This window comes from Sarcophilus harrisii, chromosome 2, assembly GCF_902635505.1.
Source record: "Sarcophilus harrisii chromosome 2, mSarHar1.11, whole genome shotgun sequence".
Taxonomy (NCBI): Eukaryota; Metazoa; Chordata; class Mammalia; order Dasyuromorphia; family Dasyuridae; genus Sarcophilus; species Sarcophilus harrisii.
The window spans coordinates 487743247-487764387 of NC_045427.1; the positions used below are offsets into that span (position 1 = coordinate 487743247).

Consider the following 21141-nt stretch of genomic DNA (forward strand, 5'->3'; position numbering starts at 1 on the left):
ACCAGATCATTTTGCTAATTATATCATTTGTAATATAGTTTGAAATCTGGTACTGCTAGTCCATCTTCCTTCACATATTTTTATTGATTCCCTTGATATTCTTGACCTTTTGTTCTTCCATATAAATTTTATTGTTTTTTTTTTCTAGATCTATAAAATGATTTTTTGGTAGTTTGATTGTTATGAAGCAGTACTTTTTTTCTTTTTACCTTACTTTATCTTCCTTAATCTTCTCTGTACAAAACAAAACAAAACTCTTGCTAATGCATACCTGAGATTTCCAGCATCCTTGAGTGCTGTCATTTAGTCTATATCATCCAAGAGCATGTTAAATTCATACTTTGTGAAGCATATTGACACACACAAAGGTGATCTTGATGGTGAGAAATCTGACATCCACACCATAAGAATTAATGAATGAATTAGGAATGTTTCCCTTGGAAGGGAGAGAAGGATGAAAAAATAGGTATTTAGTAAGCACATAGTATGTGCCAGTCACTGTTAATCACTATACAAATGAGGCAATGGGAACAGGGCTGGATTGAGTGTCAGAGGACCCATGTCCAAAATATAACTCTTTTATTTGCTACTTATGTGATCTTGGGCAAATCACTTAACTCTTTTAGGCCTCGGTTTCCTAATCTATTAAATGGAGGGTTTGGACTAAAGGACCCTAAGATCTCTTCCACCTTTAAAGCTATAATATGCCACATAGTTGAGACATGGAGTAAGGGGACTTTTTCAAGAAGGCAAATAGCTTTATTCTGTATGGCTTCAGAGGACAGAATTAGCATCAAAGGATTGAGATGACAAAAAAAGCAAATTTTGGCTCCATGTGAAGGAAAAAAACTATAATAATTAGAGTTTCCCTACAATTTTTTAGATTTGACATAATGGATTCATTGTTCCTGGAGATATTCAGGCAAATGTTTTCAGATTTTTAGTTGATTCCTGTTTTAGGGGAGAGAATGTACAAGATAACCTTTAATGCTCAATGTCTTTATATGTAAAATGAAAAATATTACATTCTTCTAATGTTCCATTTTCTTGGTGACAGAAACAATGACAAGATATGTATTTTATATGTGTGTATATATGTATTTTTGTCTAAATAAAATCTCTTTTGAAGTGATTAAAAAGAATTAAATGAAGGAGTTGGACTAGATGGCCTCTGAAATCTCTTTCTACTTTGATTATCTTATCCTCATACACTCTACCACTTCCCACCCCTTAAGACTCTATTGCTCATAAGGTACATAGTAGTGTACAACTACAAGGAATCTGGTATGAATACAATAATTTAAGAATATCTGGAATTCCAGACTGTGTAGTTTGTTCCTATAATAGATAAAAAGGTGTCATATAGATTCAAGAGTAAAGAGAGTGAGCTAAAGAAGTCATGCTTCTGTGATAGAGACCATTTGCATTGATTCTATTTCATAAAATATTGTTTATTCTTCACCACAGGGGTCTCCAGGTGAAAGGGGCCCAGCTGGTGCTGCCGGACCGATTGGCCTTCCTGGGAGACCTGGACCACAAGGACCACCTGGACCTGCTGGTGAGAAAGGTGCCCCTGTAAGTATTGTTTTGACAAATGGCCTAAACCATGACTTCTTAAACTTTTTCTACTCACAATCCTTTTTTGACTGAATTATGTGCCCTTATGTGGCTTCAGGTATATAGGTATAGAAAGTAAACATTTACTGAAAACAAATCATAATTTTGTGACCCCAATTCAGTTAGGAGATCCCAAATGGAGTCATAATCCACAATTTAAGAAACTAGGGCCCAAACCAAGAGCCATTGCCCCTCTGAAATTATGAAGACAGTTTTTGCATGCCTAGCTTTCTCTTTTTCTTCTTCAACAGATTATATTATGCATGGATACTCTCCCCGGTTAGCCTTTAAAAGAGTTGGGGGAAGGAAGCAGGGTTGTTTCTGTTTCTAAACTTTGAGAACTGCCTGGGAAAAGAGTGGGTAACTTCCAAGGTTTCTTGATTTTAGTCCAAAGGAAGGATTCCCTAATGTTTGGGGAATTAGTTTAGTGTACTCCTTGTGCCAGAAGGGATGTAAAGGGACTAGCAACCATCTGTAATTCAGTATGTTTAGCACCTGGGTTAAGAATGTCACATCCAAACATTTCTTCTATAGCTGTGTCAAAGGACATGTGAACGGAAGGAGAGCTATAAAGGGCGTTAGTCTCTTTAGACTTGGCCCTTGGGATAGGTCTCAAGATTCCATGATTTATGATTAGTGACATCTCCCTTAGATTGTATTTAGCCAATAGACACCCATATTTGACCTTTCATCTCAAAAGAAATTGCCATGGGAATTTTTTACCCGTTTACATTTCTCCAATATGGTGTTTTCCCCATGCAACTAGTATACTAGATTCTGTCCCATCTCTGATTAAGGCATATAACCTCTTTTCTTAGAAAATTCCTAAGAAGCAGATTGCATGGCTCTTGTTTCTTGGCAATTAGAAGTTTAAATGACTTCTGTGAAAACAAGATGCAGGATCAACAATTTGCACCTGGCCAGGGAATAAATTCTTGGAAAGGAAAAGAATTGACCTGATTTAAGAAACCTCCTTGCCCTTAATGACCTGGGAAAAGGATAATGCCAAATTCGACTACTGTCCTCAGGACAATATTGCCTTTTTTTTAATTTAAGCAACAGATGGGAAGATGGAGGGAATGAGTCACAAAAACATTTACTGTATTCCAGAAATGCCTGATCTTCACTGTCCAGTGGTTTTAAGATGGTTCTTGGCTATTAGATACTTTCTACTTGTATAGGGTAGTTTTCTTGGAATCTTGGCATTTGAATATATATCTGTATAATCTTTTAAATGGTCAAGTCAACAGTTCTATGCTATGTGCTTAGCTTTGTGATAGGTCTTGGTGGATGAATGAATGCAGGTGGGATGGAATTTGCAAGACAAAACTTAGAGCAAACTCATCACTTCCTTTGAGAGGTTTCTCTCTCTTGTTGGAGAAAAATTCTAACACATCTAGAACAATTAGAGAATAATAATAGAATTATTATTAATAAAGGAACAAAGGGGAACTCAAGAAATGTTCTGATGACCTTTCTAGACCTGGCCCCTATTGAGTTATCAGTCTCTGTATCAGTAACTCTGTTCACCTATTCTTTTTCTTTTTTTTTCCTTCATGAGCAGCTATCTATTGATTCAGAAAATGTTATCAAAACATATACTTTAAAAGCCTCTTCTTCCTTTGCAATCATTGCAGCTTTTGAGAAAATTTCAATATTTTGACTTCCCATATTATGAGTAGAAACAACAATGGGACATCATTTACCCATGCCTCTGTAACTGTAAAGAATAACATCTGTCCCATCTTCGATTCAATAATGTCTTCTCTTTTCTTAGAAAATTCCTAAGAAACAGATTGCATTACCTCCTTGCTTCTTTTTCCCTAAGTAACATTAAGGAAAAAGCTTATTCCCTCAAAGTCTCTTATTGTGACTTCCATTTGACTTCAACTCTGAAATTTTACAGCCACCCAAGCTGCTCCTGTGTGCAAATAGTCATGCAAATACACACTGGTGCAGTCTTTGATTCTGAATCTAGAATGCCAAACCGATCCCAGGTTCCAGGGGAAATTGGCAAACGCCAACATAAGCAATTTCAAATTGAGTCAGAGCATTTTGTTGATTGATTGCTGTTATTAAAAGTGTTATTTTTCCTGAAAAATTTGCTCTTAGTGGTTCATGGGAAAAAAGAGCAGCCCAGTTCTATTCCTCAGGCAAGAATTTCCCATTGAAACCATTTTTGGAACATCTGTGCCATTGAGAATATGTTCAATGCCTTATTGGGGAGATAAAAAGGCAATTTAGATGACATCTAATCATTTACAATGGGGCACCCAGGATTTTGATACAACTAAGTTATGTACCAGGAAGCTAGAGCACATCAGGCATTCAGCACATATAAACCCAAAGCAAATTCAGTTGAAAACTATTTTGTTCATTGTTTCAAGAAAGTAAATATTTAAGCAGGAGCCCAGTAAGAATTGCTTTATCCATTTAAAAGCTTTTCAATTCCCCCAGAATAGCTCAAGAGAGAAGAAAAGGTCAGTGTATCTCTAAGAACTAGTGGCTTGATTAGTCAAGTGGGGAAAGGAAGTTATATGTACATTCTATATTTGGTACTGGCATTTATTCCTGACTTAATTAGAGGAGAAATTGATATCAATAGGAACCAAATGTGAAGAGGAGAAAGTGATTCATGGAGAGGGGAGAGGAAGCTGTAGAAGAGAAACCAGAAGCATCAGCTCCTGCAATGTAGCAGAGAAAGAAAATGACGATATTTTCATGAACCAATGCTACAGTCAGATCTAAAAAATTACAGCTAAATCTTTTCATCCCTTTTGATAAAATATGTTTGTCATTTCATTCTTTTCTTGAGGCAGTAAGGGTTAAGTGACTTGCCTAGGATTATATAACTAAAAGGTATTAAGTGTCTGAGGCTGGATTTGTACTCAGGTCTTCCTGACTCCAGGACCGGTGCTCTATCCATTGCACCCTGTAGCTGCCCTTATGTTTACCATTTCAGAAAAAAATGGTTCCACTGCTAGGGAAACCCCAAAGTGAAAATTCGAGGAAAGTAGTATGATACAGTCAGCAAATCACTAACTCTGGATTCAGGAGACTAGGTTCAATTTCCATCTCTATGTCCATGGGCCAGCCCCCTCATTTTCCTGATCCTTGGTTTTCTTATCTATAAAATGAGGAAATTGGATTGGAATGCCTCTGAAGTCCCTTTCAGCTCTCTGAAAGGAGCCTAAGAACCTACTGTTTTTAGGATTAATCAGAGTTTAAATTGTAATGATCAGAAAAATGGATCAAAAAAAAAAAAATGACCAGAGATGTTGGTTTTATTAGGTAGAATTGGGGGGAAAGGAAAAGAAAAGAACTTATGAAAGGGCTGTAGCCCATATTTGAATTCTTCTGTGAGTAATAATACAGATCAGCTCTGGATCCACTTCCCTTCCTCTCAGATCAGGTACTATTTTCTCTTGCAGAGATTTGGAAAGACAGAGATTTGACTTTTGTTTATAATACAGAATTTAATAGTATTCTCTCATCCCTTCTTCACAGAGCTAATATTACTGCAAGAGCCTACACAGTTTCAATTTCAAATACACAAAGATGGGATGCTGCCTCAAATTTCCTTTAATTCTTGCTCCCCCTACACACCTTCCAATAAAGAGTCATCCTCTAGACTAAACTCCCAAGCAACCAGACACTAACTCCTTCTCACTTAGTCACTCCCACTCTACTGTAAGTGACTCAATCCCAACATCTTCTCAAAGACCACAAGCCCTTGATCCAGACCTCTTGGAGCATCATGCCAGAAACTCCACTATTGAAGAACCACTGACTTATTCTTTTTTCTCATGACCTTCCAAACGCTTAGGATTAGTTCAAAGAAGCCTGTTTATCATCAATATCAAAGGACCATCTTGACCTTAAATAAAGTCAAAGAACAATTGGCAAAGAGCTATGGGTAGTCATATTCCATCATTTCCCCTTTCCCCATACATACTATCTTTTCTACATATCTTTCCCCCATTTTGTAAGTACTCAATAACTCTGAGAAGATGTTTTATTACCTTTTTCCTTTTTATGATTCTATTGTGTCAAAGCTTTTCTTTTTAGGGTCCTACTTATAAAATGTAAGAATTCACTGGTTTTTAATCACTGGTTTTATATCATCCATAGGGTGAGAAAGGTCCTCAAGGGCCAGCTGGCCGAGATGGTATTCAGGGTCCTGTAGGGCTCCCTGGCCCAGCGGGTCCTGTAGGCCCTCCTGGAGAAGATGGCGATAAGGTAAGAAAAAGCTGTGGAACATAGCACTTCTTTTCCTAGAATGGCATAGAGTAAAAATCCCCTAATTCCTTCCTAGGAGAAACTAATCTGAATTATAAGTCTGAATTATAAGATACTTCTTTAAAAATTACTTTCAAGATCATATAATAATGGAACTCAAAGAATAGGACATAATAATAACTCATATTTGTAGTGTTTTAAGACTTATAAAGGATTTTCTCCATAGCACTCCTTAAGGTAGATAGAGAGTATAACTACTGTTATTACCCTAATTTTACAGATGAGGAAGCTGAGGCCCAAAGTGCCGCCAAAAGTTAAATGACTAGTGAGTAGCAGAGCTGGGATTTAAACTCAAGTCTCCTAACTCCAAAACCAGTTTTCTTTCCATAACACCTTGCTGCCCTAACCAAAAAAGAAACTTCTTCATTTATCAGTTTTAATGACCAGATGAGAATACTATGTAATTATCATTTTAGCCTTTCATTTTCCAGTCTCTTTACTAGAAAACCACGTTTGTTATTTCTCCCAGATAATTGTTCCTTGTACAAAAGCACCTAATATTAAGTAGTTAGAGGAAAGAGTCTGGAGTCCTGGATTATAGTTGCAGTTTTGACCTTGTAACTCACTGTGCCCTTAGATAGATCATATCACCTACTCAGGGATCATTTTCCTCATTTTTAAAGTGAAGGAGGTTAGATTAAAAAGAAGAGCTCTATGATTTCCAACATCAAAATTCTGTGATTCTGTGATTAATGCTCCCTTTTCGACCCAAAATTTTCTAATCCCAATCAGCATATTTCTGTAGTAACATATATGTCCATATAAATGGGAACTTCTTATTACTTAGAAATTCTTCAAAACCCTTTTACCCTGAAATAACTCAAACATCCCTCCAGACCATTGTGTAGCATGAATCATTGGCTCCACAAACCCTTTCTTGTATAGACAGCATGGTAGAAAAATTCAGCCCATTTTTGGGTTGGGCTGAATCATTTCAGCCTCTGGAATTGATGGAGTTCAACTTAATAAGCTTTCACAGTATGTCTCTTTTGAAATGTATGGTCTGATGCTATTCTACAAGAGCCTGGACTTTAATTTTCCATTGACTGAAGACATTTAATTTTACTTTTTGTTTATGATCTCACATTCAGTCATGAAATTTAAGAATATGAAGAGGTTGTTTTACTTCCTGAAGGAAACATTACTAAATGCTAAAACAACAAAATCTAGGGTGATATTTCTGTACTTTCCCCCCTAAAATGCTCACTAGTGTATGTCCATTAAACTCAATCATTGCTGATTAAAATTCCAACCTGCCCCCCCCCAATTCTGTGATATTCTCAAACATATTATTATTCCCTGTAAGAGAAAGGAAATTCTCCATTATCAGTACTTGTACTAACACAAAATACAAATTTATATGTCTAAATATTTCTTTGGGAAACTGTGGCACTGTGTAGGAGGGAGATGATTGCAGCAACAACAACAAAAGTAATAATAATACATTGTGGGGATCCCACGGGTAATTAAACATAATTGGTGGATTGTGCTCAGTTAGCCTCCAACACTGAGAAGTTCATTCCTTTTTCTCAAAAACAAAACAAAACAAAAAACACCTCTAAAAACCTTGGTATGCTTTATTGAGTCATGTGACTGACTCATACTCTTTTCTAATAGGGTGAAATTGGTGAACCAGGGCAGAAGGGAAGCAAAGGAGATAAAGGTGAACAGGTGAGTTGCAAATTAATTTTTTTTAAGTAAACTTCTTTTGGATGTGTTCAGATCAGCATAAATATTCCAGTTGTGAATAGTGGGCACAGGTTGCTTTCAATTACTCAGTTCCATAGTTCACTAGGCATTAAGAACTTATATGGGCCAGACATTGTATCGCTGCTTAGGATTCAAAGACAAAACTGAAACAGTCTCTGCCTTCAAGAAGCTTACACTCCATTGGGGAAACAATAAATACACACATGCGCGCGCACACACACACACACACACACATACACACACATACAAATAAATACAAAATACATATGAAGTAAACTAAACAAATACAAACTAAATTTGGGAAAATCAGGAAAGCTCTTAACAACCTCTTGTTTCATCTTGTGAACAATAAGATGCGTTCTTAAGACAGTTCACTCTTGAAATGAGCAGAACCAAGAGATCATTATACACAGCAACAACAAAATTATACGATAATCAATTCTTAAGGAGATAGCTATCTTCAACAATGAGATGATTCAAACCGGTTCCAATTGTTCAGTGATAAAGAAAGCCATCTATACCCAGAGAGTATATACCCAAATATACTATGGGAACTGAGTGTGATTCACAACATAGTATTTTCACTCTTAAAAAAATAATCACAATATCGTCCATGTAAAATTAGTACAATAGTAATATTTTTATGTGTAAGATATAATATTTATTCAGTCTACAGAAGATATATTTACTTATTTGTCATATTGTCATGCTAATATTTGCTTTAAATAAAAATCAAAATGGTAAAAAAAAAAAGACAGTTCACTCTTATTAGGTATGTTATCAATATGTGTCTACAGACAGAGCACTTCCTTTGATATGTTCCCCCATCTGCATTCCCCTATTAATAATTAACTTATTGGATAAATCAGTCAATATTTATTCAATGCTTACTTTGTACAAGCTCCTATGTTAAACATCCAGGGAGATTATGAAGAGAATGCCTACCCTCAGATAACTTACACTCAAGACATATATAGACAATATGAAATAAGTCATGGAAATTCCTAAAAATTTTACAAACTCAGTACAGTGAGAGTTGAGAAAAAATGGGAGAGAACCATATGACTATTTGAGCCTATTAGTTCAAGTGCATCTGTGTTTTCAGAAACTACTCTAAACATCTCTCTGTCTTGCCTTTTTACAGGGCCCACCAGGTCCTACAGGTCCTCAAGGGCCCATTGGACAGCCTGGTCCCTCTGTGAGTATTCATCATTAATGCTAAAGCTAATGCTAATGCATCTACTCTTTCTGAACAAATAATTTCTTTATTTGGATGTATTCACACAGTGTATTCAATTATGTTCCTATAGGGAGGTGATGGAGAGCCAGGTCCACGGGGTCAGCAAGGTCTTTTTGGTCAGAAAGGTGATGAAGGTCCAAGAGGTTTTCCTGGTCCTCCAGGCCCAGTTGGATTGCAGGTAACTTCACGAGTCAAGGAATAATGTTCAGTGTGACATGTATCTTTATAAGGTAGAGGTTTGGTACAAAAAATCATAATAATATTTCTGTACTTTTGCCCTCAAAGTACCCACTAGCATATGCCCATTTAACTCTTGCTTTCAACTTATTTTTGATGTTATTAATCCCCTCTTATAAGAGGTGTAAGGTAAGATGGTGTAAGGTAAGCCCCTTTGTAAGATGGTGTAAGGTAAGCCCCTGCTCATCATGTAAAAGAAAGTTATATAGATAAAATAAACAAACACAAGGATGAGGAAGCCAGACAACTTTCTATGTCCTTCTGAGTCTCATTGCCTCTGCAACCTTGTATCTGTAATCACTAAGAGGTATGATGTAACAGTATCCTCTACAATGTTCCTGAGACATTTCATCCTCCCATAGGGCTTACCAGGACCCCCAGGTGAGAAAGGAGAAACTGGAGACGTCGGTCAGATGGTAAGCATGATTGACCACAATTGCCAGGCTTTCTTCTAATTTGATAGCTTTTATCCATCACAAATGTTGAAGACTCATTCTTTTTCCATAGGGCCCTCCTGGTCCCCCTGGTCCCCGAGGACCATCTGGTCCTCCAGGAGCTGATGGTCCACAAGGTCCTCCAGGAGGAATAGGAAATCCTGGAGCAGTGGGAGAGAAGGTGATTTTTCTTATTTTTTTATGATTTTATAATCAATGACTATTAGTAAAAGAGAATTGGGGTGAGTAGGTGTTTACATTTAAATACATAAAAGTCAGTCATATATGTATATTCATGTGTGCACACACATGATAGATATGATTATGTGCACAAAACTATAAACTAGAGTATATAGGTAGATACGTAGCATGCTGCTCGCACAAATATACAAATCATTATACATATGGAATGTGTGTGTATATGTGTGTAATTTCAAATATATAAATAAGTTTCTATTTCCTATCTAAAAAATACAATTCATGTTATGGGAATTCTGGACCCAGAAAATTTTAATGGGGAGCCATTAAATATCTGTTTACATGTAAATAACCTCCTTGCAAAAAGATTCAAAGGAATACCATCAAAACTTTTCCTTAATTTCTCTAAGCCATGATTTCCTCATTTGTAATAAAAGAATGTGATGGTAGTGCTTACTTCACAGGTTTGTTGTGAGGACCAAACAGTACAATAAATGTAAGCACTTGGAAAGCCATAAATATTATCTATTATTATTATTATTCCTATACCTTCCAGCAGCTAAGTATTGGAAAGAAATAACCACCTCTATCGTGAAGCATCATAAAACCTATTCTTAGAATTTCCATTTTTAGTCAAATTTTTATTTGCCCAGAACTCTGTATCTTCCAGACATAATATGATTTCTTCTTTTCTTTTTCCATTGGTACCCATGAGCTCTCATTACTTTGTAAACACTTAACATTTTTTCTTTGCATAAAAAGAAGGAAATGGATGTGAAGTCATCTACATACATTCCATTTGTAGTTTGCAGTAGATTTTTTTTCCTGACTTCAGGCCTTTAAATAAAAAGTAATCTTCCATCATTGATTTTTTTTTAAAGATAAAGGAAATTAAAGAGAAACAGCATTCCAAGAACAAAGAGAATATTAAGATTCCTTTTGCCAACAGATGTGCACTTATATGTCAGGCAGCATAGAGCAGCCAATAATGCTGGTATCAAAAGGCAATCTTATAATCATATTTTTTTCTTCAGGAACAGTAATGCTCAAAAAAAAAGCAGGTATTATGTGTAATATCATACACCTTAAAGGAGGAGACTGAACTTGGAATTAAGAAGCCCTGGGTTCAAATCCTGCCTTAACACAAGTCATTTAAGCTCTCTGGTTTTCAGTTTCTACATCTATAAAATGGGAATAATAATACCTCTAAGGTCCCTTCTTAGCCTATGTTCATAATATTACGTCCTCTACACTTTTATTTATATTCAATCAGATAATTGTGTTTCCTTTTCTTCCAATAGGGTGAGCCTGGTGAATCTGGTGAACCTGGCCTTCCAGGTGAAGGTGGTCTTCCGGTAAGTGGAAGAGCTTTAAGCATAACTAGAAATGTGCTTTCATCCAGATGAAACAGGATGGCATGGATAGTGATGTAATCATATTGTTCTATAATCAGGTCATCTCCTTGAGCTGTTCTTTCATTAGAAAATGAGACATTGGGGTTACCCTGTGAATTGAAGCAGGATTTTTATAACCCTTCACTTACCCCTTCATGTGGAGGTGATCAAAGCTCTTCAAGGCTTTGCCAATGGAATGTAGGCTCTGATGCTTTCTAATACAAAAGAATGTCTTGGAGTTTGGCTCCGGAGATAGACTATGTATTTTGCTTACAAGGACCAATCTAGCTAAGCCCTAAGATGTTCATAGCCAGAATTATGACCACCATATAATGATCTTTATAGCCACTGAAACTTATAAAAATCATTGACTTAGGCACAGAGGTGTTACAATCTCTGTGTGGAAGAATATCCACATTAAAAAAAACATGTATCTCTAAAAATACCTAGGAGAAAGATTATAAGCAATATTGCTATTATTGTTGTTGTTATCATTCTAGCTAGTTACTAACATGTATGGAATGTTCTTATTAATAGTAACAATTATATATAATCTCTAGCCCATAGTTTTTAATAATCCTAGAGAAAAAGAAATCCTCTACAATACTCTAGGATTGTAGAAAAATTTTATTTTATTCTCCCTCATTCTCTCCCCTCCTTCTTATCTGTCTTTCTGTCTTATGGTCCATTGTAAGAAAAATGGAAGGAAGCTTTGATCTCTTCCACAACTATAGTGTGTACATTGTTACCTCTGAGAAGCTAGAGGTTAAAAATCATGTTCAATGATGTTAACAACAATAATCCTGGATTTACGACTCATGAGCTAGGGCAAGTCAGGGTACCTCTTTGGGCATTGGTTATCTCATTTGTAAAACTAAAGAACTATCTTGGCCTAAAAGAAAAGCCATGAGAGGATAATTTTTCCCTTCTTCTCCAAATGGATGGGACCTTCTGGGAGTACAACTTAAGTGTCAGGAATTTTTCAGTGTGCTGACTAATTTTACTGAAGTGTTTGCCCTTCTATTTTATTATGAGAGGGATGCGAATTGAGAAACTGAGGTGATATTAAAAACTATCATTATCATTAAAAAATAAGACATCAGAGCTGGACTAAATAGATTTTAATTTTTAAAATTGTTTTTTAAATAGTATTTTATTTTTCCAAATACTTGCAAAGATAGTTTCCAACATTCACCTTTGCAAAACCTTGTGTTTCAAATTTTTCTCTTCTTCCCTCCCACCTTCCGTAGACAGCAAGCAATCCAATATAGGTTAAACATGTACAATTCTTCTAAACATATTTCTATATCCATCATACTGTGTAAGAAAAATCAGATCAAAATAGGAAAAAGGGAAAAAACACAAACAAGCAAACAACAACAACTATAAAAAGATGAAAATATTATTCTTCAATCCACATTCAGTCTCCATAGTTCTATTTCTCGATGCAGATGGCATTTTCCACCCCAAGTTTATTGGAATTGCCTTAACTCAACTCATTCTTGAAAAGAGCCAAGTCCATCATAGTTGACCATCACATATAGATTAATGATTCTCAACCCGGGCTCTACAGATTCCCAACGAGTCTATGGATAGATTTTTGAAATAAAGGAGATCATGAACTTGGATAGGGGAAAAAAAATCTGTATAATTAATTTTCTTTGTATTTTATTTTGTGCATTTAAGAAGATTATTGTCATAAAAAGTTTAAAGGCTTCATCAGATTGTCAAAAGAATTCCATGATGCAATAAAATTTAAGAATCCCTGGATTATATGACCTCTTGCAAGGATTCTTCCAGCTCTAAATCCAAGATGATAATTCCTGATTGAGATTTTGAGGTTTTTGTAGAATGCTAGGTTGGTCAGACTTCTCTATGAGCTTCATTTTCCTTTTTGTCCTCCTTCTTTTTCCTTTTCCTTTTCCTTCTTTTCTAAATATTTGTAATATCATTTGGCTGGATTCAACAGGATTGTCATCCTCTGAGATGGGCAGTGACAGAACACATACTCATCCAAAAATGCCAACAGCTGTACTCCTGAAGTAGCCCTAGAGAGGAGACAGTCTTCTTTAATGTATAACCAATTTTGTGGTTTTAAGCTTTCAAACAGCTTTGTCAGGCACTCCCTCTTAAGTGGGGAGTGTGTTAACTGAAGAATAGGAGGGGACTTCTTGTCACTTGAAATGTTGAATAAAACCAGGGCCACATAACAATGGTGACCAATAGTGATTACAGAGAAACCGCAGGGATTTTTTTTGTCAGTTCATCAGGAATTGCCTTTTTGCCTCTAGGGACCGAAAGGAGAAAGAGGAGAAAAGGGTGAATCAGGTCCCTCTGGTGCTGCAGGACCTCCTGGGCCCAAAGGCCCACCTGGTGATGATGGACCAAAAGGAAGCCCCGTGAGTATCTGCATGATGCCAAATGAAAAGGCAGAGCCTTCTGGTAACTACATCCATGCAGATGTCAGAAGTGTCTGTTTCTAAGGGTTATTGTTTTCCCTGAGTGTCAAATACCTACCTCCACACCGCACTTTAGCAGTTTTGACAGTACTGCTGGTAGCAAGTACAATGCCTTAGAGGCAGCAGACACTTCATTGGTCTATCACCCCTATGTGTCATTCCCCCATATAACAAAAGGGGCACTCCGAGTCAAAAGATCTGAGTTTCAGTCCCAGCTCTGCCATCCATGAGCTGGGTGACATTAGGCAAGTTACTTAACCTCTCTGGATCCTCTTCCCTCTTCTGTCAGATGGGAGTAAGAATATCTGCTCTCTAATTCTCACAATAATCAAGTGCTCTATAAAATTTAGTATTCCCCATTGTTAAGATCAGGTAGGTGGTGCAGTGGTTAATATGCTGGGCCTAGGGTCAGGAAGACGTGTCATCCTAAATTCAAACCCAGCTTCAGATACTTATTAGTTGTGTGACCCTGAGCAAGTCACTTAACCCTGGTTTGCCTCAGTTTCCTCATTTATAATATGAGCTGGAGAAGAAAAGGCCAATCAGTATCTTTGCCAAGAAATCCCCAAATGGGGTCATGAAGAAAAAAAATTGAAAAAATAAATGTACAGCAGCAGCAATGTCCTATTGTTTAAACGCTAGTTGAAGAAAAACAACCTGGTAAGTGGTGAGAACTGAGAGATGCTGCCAAAAGGCTAAAGGGTTTTCTCAGGAGTCCTGTTAGAAAAATATATCTGGTATAGACTAGATAGAAAAGCTTTAATTTGCTAAGGTAAGGAGGGACAAGGAGAGGGACTAACTCATTATTTCATTGCTATAGAGAATTTCTCAATAAGGAAACTCTACCAATACAGGTAGAGGGTTTCTTTGAAATCTGTAATCTTAGATAAATTGCCCAGATCACTGAGAAGTTAGGTGATTTGTTCAAGGTCACATAGCCAATAGGTGTCAGAGAAAGGACTCCAAACCAGATCTTCCTGGCTTCAAGACTAATTTTTATTTACTATACCAAGATACCTTTCAAAATACTTTATGGAAAAGATTAATTTATGCATAAAAATGAACTTGATAAATTTATTCTTTCATTCCCTTGTTTCTACTGGAAACCAAACATGTTACCAAATATGTTCTATATGTTACACTAAGACTAAGAGCAAAATAACATTGATGTCAGGAGCTAGGTGGCATGGTGTTCTCAGCTGGGGAGATGATGACTTTGAGATGTTTTTCTCTTTTGAGGGCCCTGTTGGTTTCCCTGGTGATCCTGGTCCCCCTGGAGAGCCTGGTCCTGCGGTAAGTTTCAAGTGGGCATGGTCACTGTGGTCTGAGCAAAGACTTTGAACTGCCCTTTCTCCCACCCCTTTCATCCTAGGAATTTTTTTAAGCTACAAAGAGTTGCATTTTGCTGCACTGTTCCCTCTTGGCTTCAGCATTTTGATGGCTGTTTAAAAAAGAAAAAGAAAAATGCATTTCCTGTTTTTAAGCACCTCCTTGGAAAAAACAAATTGCCTCAAATCAATACAGATTTTATTTTTTGAAAGGGGAATGAGGATGCTTTTGAGGTTCATGTGGCCTGCTGATAAGCAGAATGCTTTGGAAAGGCCTATTGATTTTAGGGCCTCTGTAAGAAATTGGGGAAGTTAGAATTAACTCTTTTTTTTTTTTTCTTCCATAGGGTCAAGATGGTCCACCAGGCGATAAAGGAGATGATGGTGAACCTGGTCAAACTGTAAGTTATTTTCAGTGCTCTAGATCCACTAGGAATTACATTCCAAGTTTGCTGGCAGAAAATAATGCTATCATTCTTACTTGGCATTCTCACCTTGCTTTGCTCATGGGGAGAAATCATTTGCTTCGAAGGGTTTTGGTCCATTTCTGTCTAGAGCCTAGAGGGTCTGAACCAGATGACACCTCTGGGACTTCTCCAGCTCCCGCCATCTGTGCATCTATAACCACAGGATTTCTCATCCTAAATTGGATGCTGAGTTTATGATTAAATGTGGCCCTGCTTCCAGCAGAGACCATTGCTTAGTATTCTACTCAGAAATAACTGCAAGCTCCACCCAACCAAGACCTACTCTTCCAACAAACAGAACAGTTGGTTGTTGTGAAATGACATGCCCTGAGGGTGAGAAGCTTGTGTCCAGAATCTTGGGATTTGATTACTCCCATTCCACAGTACAGCAGAGTTGCAGAATGGGAATAGGTAGTGATCGTGCAGCCACAGTTAGGACATTAATCAGACTGTGTAACCTGTAACAGAGAATTCCTTGGGCTAGATTAATGCAGGCTCTTGTTAATATGATTCCAAATTTCTAGGCATCTGTGCTATCAGGTGCTAAGGGAGAATAGGAGATACATTTTCAGGCTGGCTGGGGAGAGCTCAGAACTGAGTGTAAAAGGATTATTGATTACTAGTCCCCCTGCAAACTGGTTAAAATCTATCCATTTTGGTTCATGTTAATCAGGAAGCCTTGATTCCAACTCTTTTCCCATTTTTTTTTCTCTAAATCCAGGGATCCCCGGGCCCTACTGGTGAACCAGGGCCATCTGGACCTCCAGGCAAAAGGGTAAATGGCTTTGAAGAAAATCTTGGGCTTTTGTTTTTCCATATGAAGCAATTATGTACTTTTGTTCTTTTCTGGGAATCTAAGTGATGTAACCAGGACTTCGGTGGGGAAGGATTTTCTGTCCTATGTACTTTCCACTCAGCTTCTATCATTATCATAGAACAATGCCAGTCATGTAATAGCACATAATGCTTACTAATTGATTTGCTTATTGATTGATAGAATGACATTACCACCATATCAAGTTCATGCCAGACATTTTGTATGATAGATCAAGTTCTATCAGTAATTGAAGAATAGATCAGACTATCCAGTGTAGTTTCTTTCTTCCCACTGAAATTCTGTGTAAACCAGAACAAAGTTAAAAGACATTTATTTGCATGGTGAATAATGTAGATATATGTTTATCTTTCCTAACCAAGCTACTTAATAGGGAACTAGAAAAATGAGGCTAGATCATAGACATAGCAATAATTCTCATCTTCCTGTTATTATTCTTTGTAACTTTAATAGATGGGGGAAGAGACATTGAAGTTATAATAATATTCTGAATAAGAGTCTATGCAAACCAGGGATGATTGTGCATCACTTATACCATCTTCTCTACAATCCTCAATTCTCATCAATCATAGATCTTGTCCCCCGTGTTCAATTGGTGAATGAATTGATGAAAAAAAAAAGCCTTTTTTAAGCACTTTCTATGTCCCAAACACTGTGTTAAGTGAAATACAAATACAAGGACAAAGACAATTTCTGCCCTCAAAAAAACTTATATTTGAAAACAACACACATAAAGGAGTGGTGATCAGGAAGAGGCTCATTGGTCAGGAAAATTACTGGCAGAGCAAGAGAGTCATAGAGTAGTAGTTTGGCACACCAATTAAGGAACAATGGCAGAGTTAATTTGGTCATGTCTCTGCAATTAGAGAGAAGCTTCTGTGGCAAGAACAGGAGTTAGTAGTAAAGTGAAGCATTGTAGGAACTTTCCTAAGATATCGTTGCAAGAGAAGTGCTCATGATTCAGAGAAGCAGGGCCCCAGGATTGAGGTTTCTCCAAGATATGGTTTCTTGTGTGGGCTGCAAAGCATGAGGGGAGGAGGTGGCCAGAGAAAAGAGGATGAATGGCCTCATATGTATTCTCTGTTTTTGTTAGGGTCCTCCTGGCCCAGCTGGCCCAGAAGGAAGACAAGGAGAGAAAGGAGCCAAGGTAACTTGCAGTTTGTCCAGATTATTCTTCATAATACCCGAGAGGGAATTGTTTGGAGGGTCGAAGGGGTGGGGTGCAGAGGTGATGAAAGAAAAAAAAAATCAGCATTTAATTTCCTAGCCCAGTTGTTCAATAGAAACAGCAAAACTTTGGGCATTGGCTTCAAAGAAAGTTGTGTTTTATTCCAACCTGAGAAATAGTTAACACACACCAGAAGAATGTAATGACTTTTTTTTTTGTCTTGCTTAGGAGTGGTTCCTTATAGCATGTGTTTATGTTTAAGTGTCTGTCTGCCAAGCTACATATGTTTGTCTCCCACTGCCATTGTCCTAAGGGCTTTATGGTAAATTCCAGGACTATAATCCTGAGGAGTCATTGTCATAACTTTGAAAAGATCTAAATACACAAATATTTGGGAGCAGCTTTGTGATGTCTGAATGTGACCTAAATCTAGTCATTGAACTTCTCAGTCCTCTGTTTCCTCATTGGTTAAATAAGAGGGCTAAAGGGAAACTAGATAGTCCCTTTCAGCTTTAAATCTATGATCCAATCAAATAGGAAAATCTTTAAGACTTTCATTTGCATTAGGGGATAATGTGGGCATCTGAATTATACTTCACAGAAAATTTTCTCTCTTCTCTTTTCTCCACAGGGTGAAGCTGGCTTGGAGGGCCCACCTGGAAAGACTGGTCCAATTGGTCCCCAAGGTGCACCAGGCAAACCTGGTCCTGATGGCCTTCGAGGGATTCCAGGCCCTGTGGTAAATGTCTTTTTGATCAAAGGGCAGCTTAGCCTGAGCACTGGAGGCCAATTCAGAGTACAAGCAAGCTAGAATGAAGGCTTTCTGTGGGAATGTCAAATCACTCTTTTTTAGCAGTGTAGAAGTAGAGGGCAGAAAGGTTTTGAGAAATGAGAGAGGCATAGATTATAATTGAAGAGGCTATTGTGCTTGAGCCTTATACAAAGAACATATATTTTTCAGGGAGAACAAGGTCTACCAGGATCTCCTGGCCCAGATGGTCCTCCTGGTCCCATGGTAAGTACCACCTATTACCTTAAACATTTCCTAATGTATAAACTTGGTGAGAAATATCTGTGGTTTAACTTTACTATAGGAAACTCTAAATCAGATAAATCAATGTTCATCAATGCTAAAATATGATTCTTCCTATTTTTCTCTTTCAGGGTCCCCCAGGTCTTCCAGGTCTAAAAGGAGATTCAGGTCCTAAAGGTGAAAAGGTATGTTGTCTGTTACAAATAAAGCTGATCTCTTTTAAATAACACCTTCTTTTCTATTTCCTGCTCCTGGTTAGGAAAAAAAACAGATTTCAGAATCAATCAACAGTGAACCTTTATTATGTGTGTCATGAGATGTTAAACTAGTGCCAGATATTATTATATATAGAACTTTGAGGTTCTGTAACTTCATCAATGTGAGCTACCACAAACAAAAGGCCATCTTGATTTCACAGATAATAGCTAACATTTATATAATACTTTACAAGTAATATTTCATTTTATGCTCACAAATTTGAGTTAGAAGTTATCATTATCCTCTTTTTACAAATGAGGAAACTGAGCAAGACAGAATCTAAGTGACTTGCCTAGAGACATACATCTAGTTAGAATCTGAGTTGTGGCTAAATGATTACTCTTTGGTCACCCTAGAGGTGAGCCTCTTGGAACTTAGGCTGGTAGTCAGACCACAGAGATGCAATTTATTAGCAAGCTATGTTCAATGTGTTTCCATAGATGCAAATGAAAAGATAAAAAAGTATTTATTGAATGTTTATTATGCACAAAAGTGTTTTGCTAAACACTATGGAGACAGAATATAACACAATTATTGCTCTCAAGGAATTCAACATCTAATCAGGAGAGAAAACGCATGTGAATGGTCTTAGGTACAAGTCAGATGGAAAGGTCTTATGCTCCTTTAGCATTTTCTTGAGTATCTTTTACATTAATAAAATGGAATCCATTCCTGATGATGGACTATTTGATGGACTTTAACTTTGAGAACTGTCTTTTCTGGATCTTCAGTAACTGTAGCTGCTGATAAAGATTGGGCCAAAGCACTTGCAGAGACAGTTGTAAAATTGAATCTCTATACAAGTTGCTTTCCTGACTAATGGAGACAGGACAGTTGGAAACAGGGCCAACAATAAGGGGCATTGTCCTCAAGGCTCTTGAGCTTACCAAGAATGCTACTACTGTGAGATGAAGATGATGGATTCCTCCTCCTTCATGTTTATACTGGATGATAACTGTAGTGGCTTGGCTAGAAGCAGACATAGCCTGCAAGAACACAGGGTCACTTCTGTATCATGATGAGGCATCAGAATAGGTCTTGAGTAAGGTACTAACTATGTACTAATGTAGGGGGTACTAAAATGTTATGAGAGCTGGAAATGATTTCCACAAAATCCTACTCTGATGACTGTGATGAGCTCTTAAAGGTGACTCTAAGCAGAGTTCAAGCTCTGGTGGGTCTTAATGTCAAGTTGAAAAGACTGATTCCAAAGTCTGATTCCATTATAATCTGCTGTCTGATCACTAACCTAGTTCTTGTATCATGAAGTTTGACCACCAAGTGATGAAATCTTTTACAATTTTGAACCATTAAGTAGCATTAGTCTCTGCCCTCCAAAAGGTTATATAGTCTAGATAGGATATACGACATAGATACATTGAACAGATTGAGAAGTAGTTTGCTTCTCACTATAGGTGCAGAATGAATTTAGAGTAGGAAAAAACATCACGGGCTAGAGTAACCTGGGAGGGTTTCATGGACAAAGGCAATTTTGAAGAATGGACAGGATTTGGTTAAATGGAAAGCAGCTCAGAAAGCAATCCATTCTAGGTCAAGGGAAAGAAAAAATATAAATGTAGGTAGAATTCACCAAAGGACTTTCCTAATTAAATTGAGTCTCCCCAAAATCCATTGACCTTACTTCTTAGGGAGTCCCTATGTCTATGTATGTGCCTCCTTCCTTTAAGACTAAATATGTTTTATACCTTATTTTTCCAGATGTATCTCTCCTCTCCCTCCTGAAGGTCATCTTTTAAGCCACTTATAAAACAGGCACATTTATCTTTCATTTACTGCAGGGTCATCCAGGTTTGATTGGTCTTATTGGACCTCCTGGTGAACAAGGTGAAAAAGGCGACCGAGGTCTTCCTGGACCTCAGGGTTCTTCAGGTCCTAAAGGAGAACAGGTAGGTGATCTGGGACCTATTTTATATAGATTATCTAACCTTTTCAAGATAACCAGACAAATTAGAGCTGTAGAATTATAGAGATTTAAAGCTGGGGAAAATTCTTAGAAATCAATGGTTAGGTAATACATGGGAGAGTACTTCTTAAACTACAAAATTCTCCACCAATGAGTGATGGCAAGATTAATTTTATTGTTATCACCTTCATCATCATCATCCATCCATCCATCCCAAACCCCTCATTTTCCAGTTAAATAAACCGAGGTTCATATAAAGAATAAAACTTAGCTCTCCTGATTTCCAATCTATCCATTTTTTCCAAGTAAAAGGGATCGAGATAGGAACGAGATCTGTGGTTTCATTAGTATAGGGAACTTTTAGACAAAATAATTCCTTTTTCCAATGCAGGTCAGCACCTTCTCTGTAGTCTTAGAAAGATGTCTAAATCATTGAGAGGTTGAGTGACTCACCTAAAGTCACACAACCAGAGTGCAGAGAGGTAATACTTAAACTCAGATCCTCCTGGCTTTAACACTGGTAGCTGGCTCTTTATCTGC

At 37.3% G+C, this 21141-nt stretch overlaps 1 protein-coding gene across 2 annotated transcripts in view; it reads left to right on the forward strand.

The window, feature by feature from the left end:
• COL5A1 (collagen type V alpha 1 chain) overlaps positions 1–21141 on the forward strand; it is a 295993-nt gene that overhangs the window by 244630 nt on the left and 30222 nt on the right. For both annotated transcript variants that reach the window (XM_012553992.3, XM_012553994.3), the window contains exons 42-58: positions 1468–1575; positions 5749–5856; positions 7534–7587; positions 8771–8824; positions 8937–9044; positions 9466–9519; positions 9611–9718; positions 11037–11090; positions 13421–13528; positions 14828–14881; positions 15264–15317; positions 16105–16158; positions 17312–17365; positions 18018–18125; positions 18348–18401; positions 18551–18604; positions 20477–20584. In XM_012553992.3, coding sequence (XP_012409446.1) covers positions 1468–1575; positions 5749–5856; positions 7534–7587; positions 8771–8824; positions 8937–9044; positions 9466–9519; positions 9611–9718; positions 11037–11090; positions 13421–13528; positions 14828–14881; positions 15264–15317; positions 16105–16158; positions 17312–17365; positions 18018–18125; positions 18348–18401; positions 18551–18604; positions 20477–20584 — 1296 coding nt within the window. The remainder of the gene's footprint in view (positions 1–1467; positions 1576–5748; positions 5857–7533; positions 7588–8770; positions 8825–8936; positions 9045–9465; positions 9520–9610; positions 9719–11036; positions 11091–13420; positions 13529–14827; positions 14882–15263; positions 15318–16104; positions 16159–17311; positions 17366–18017; positions 18126–18347; positions 18402–18550; positions 18605–20476; positions 20585–21141) is intronic.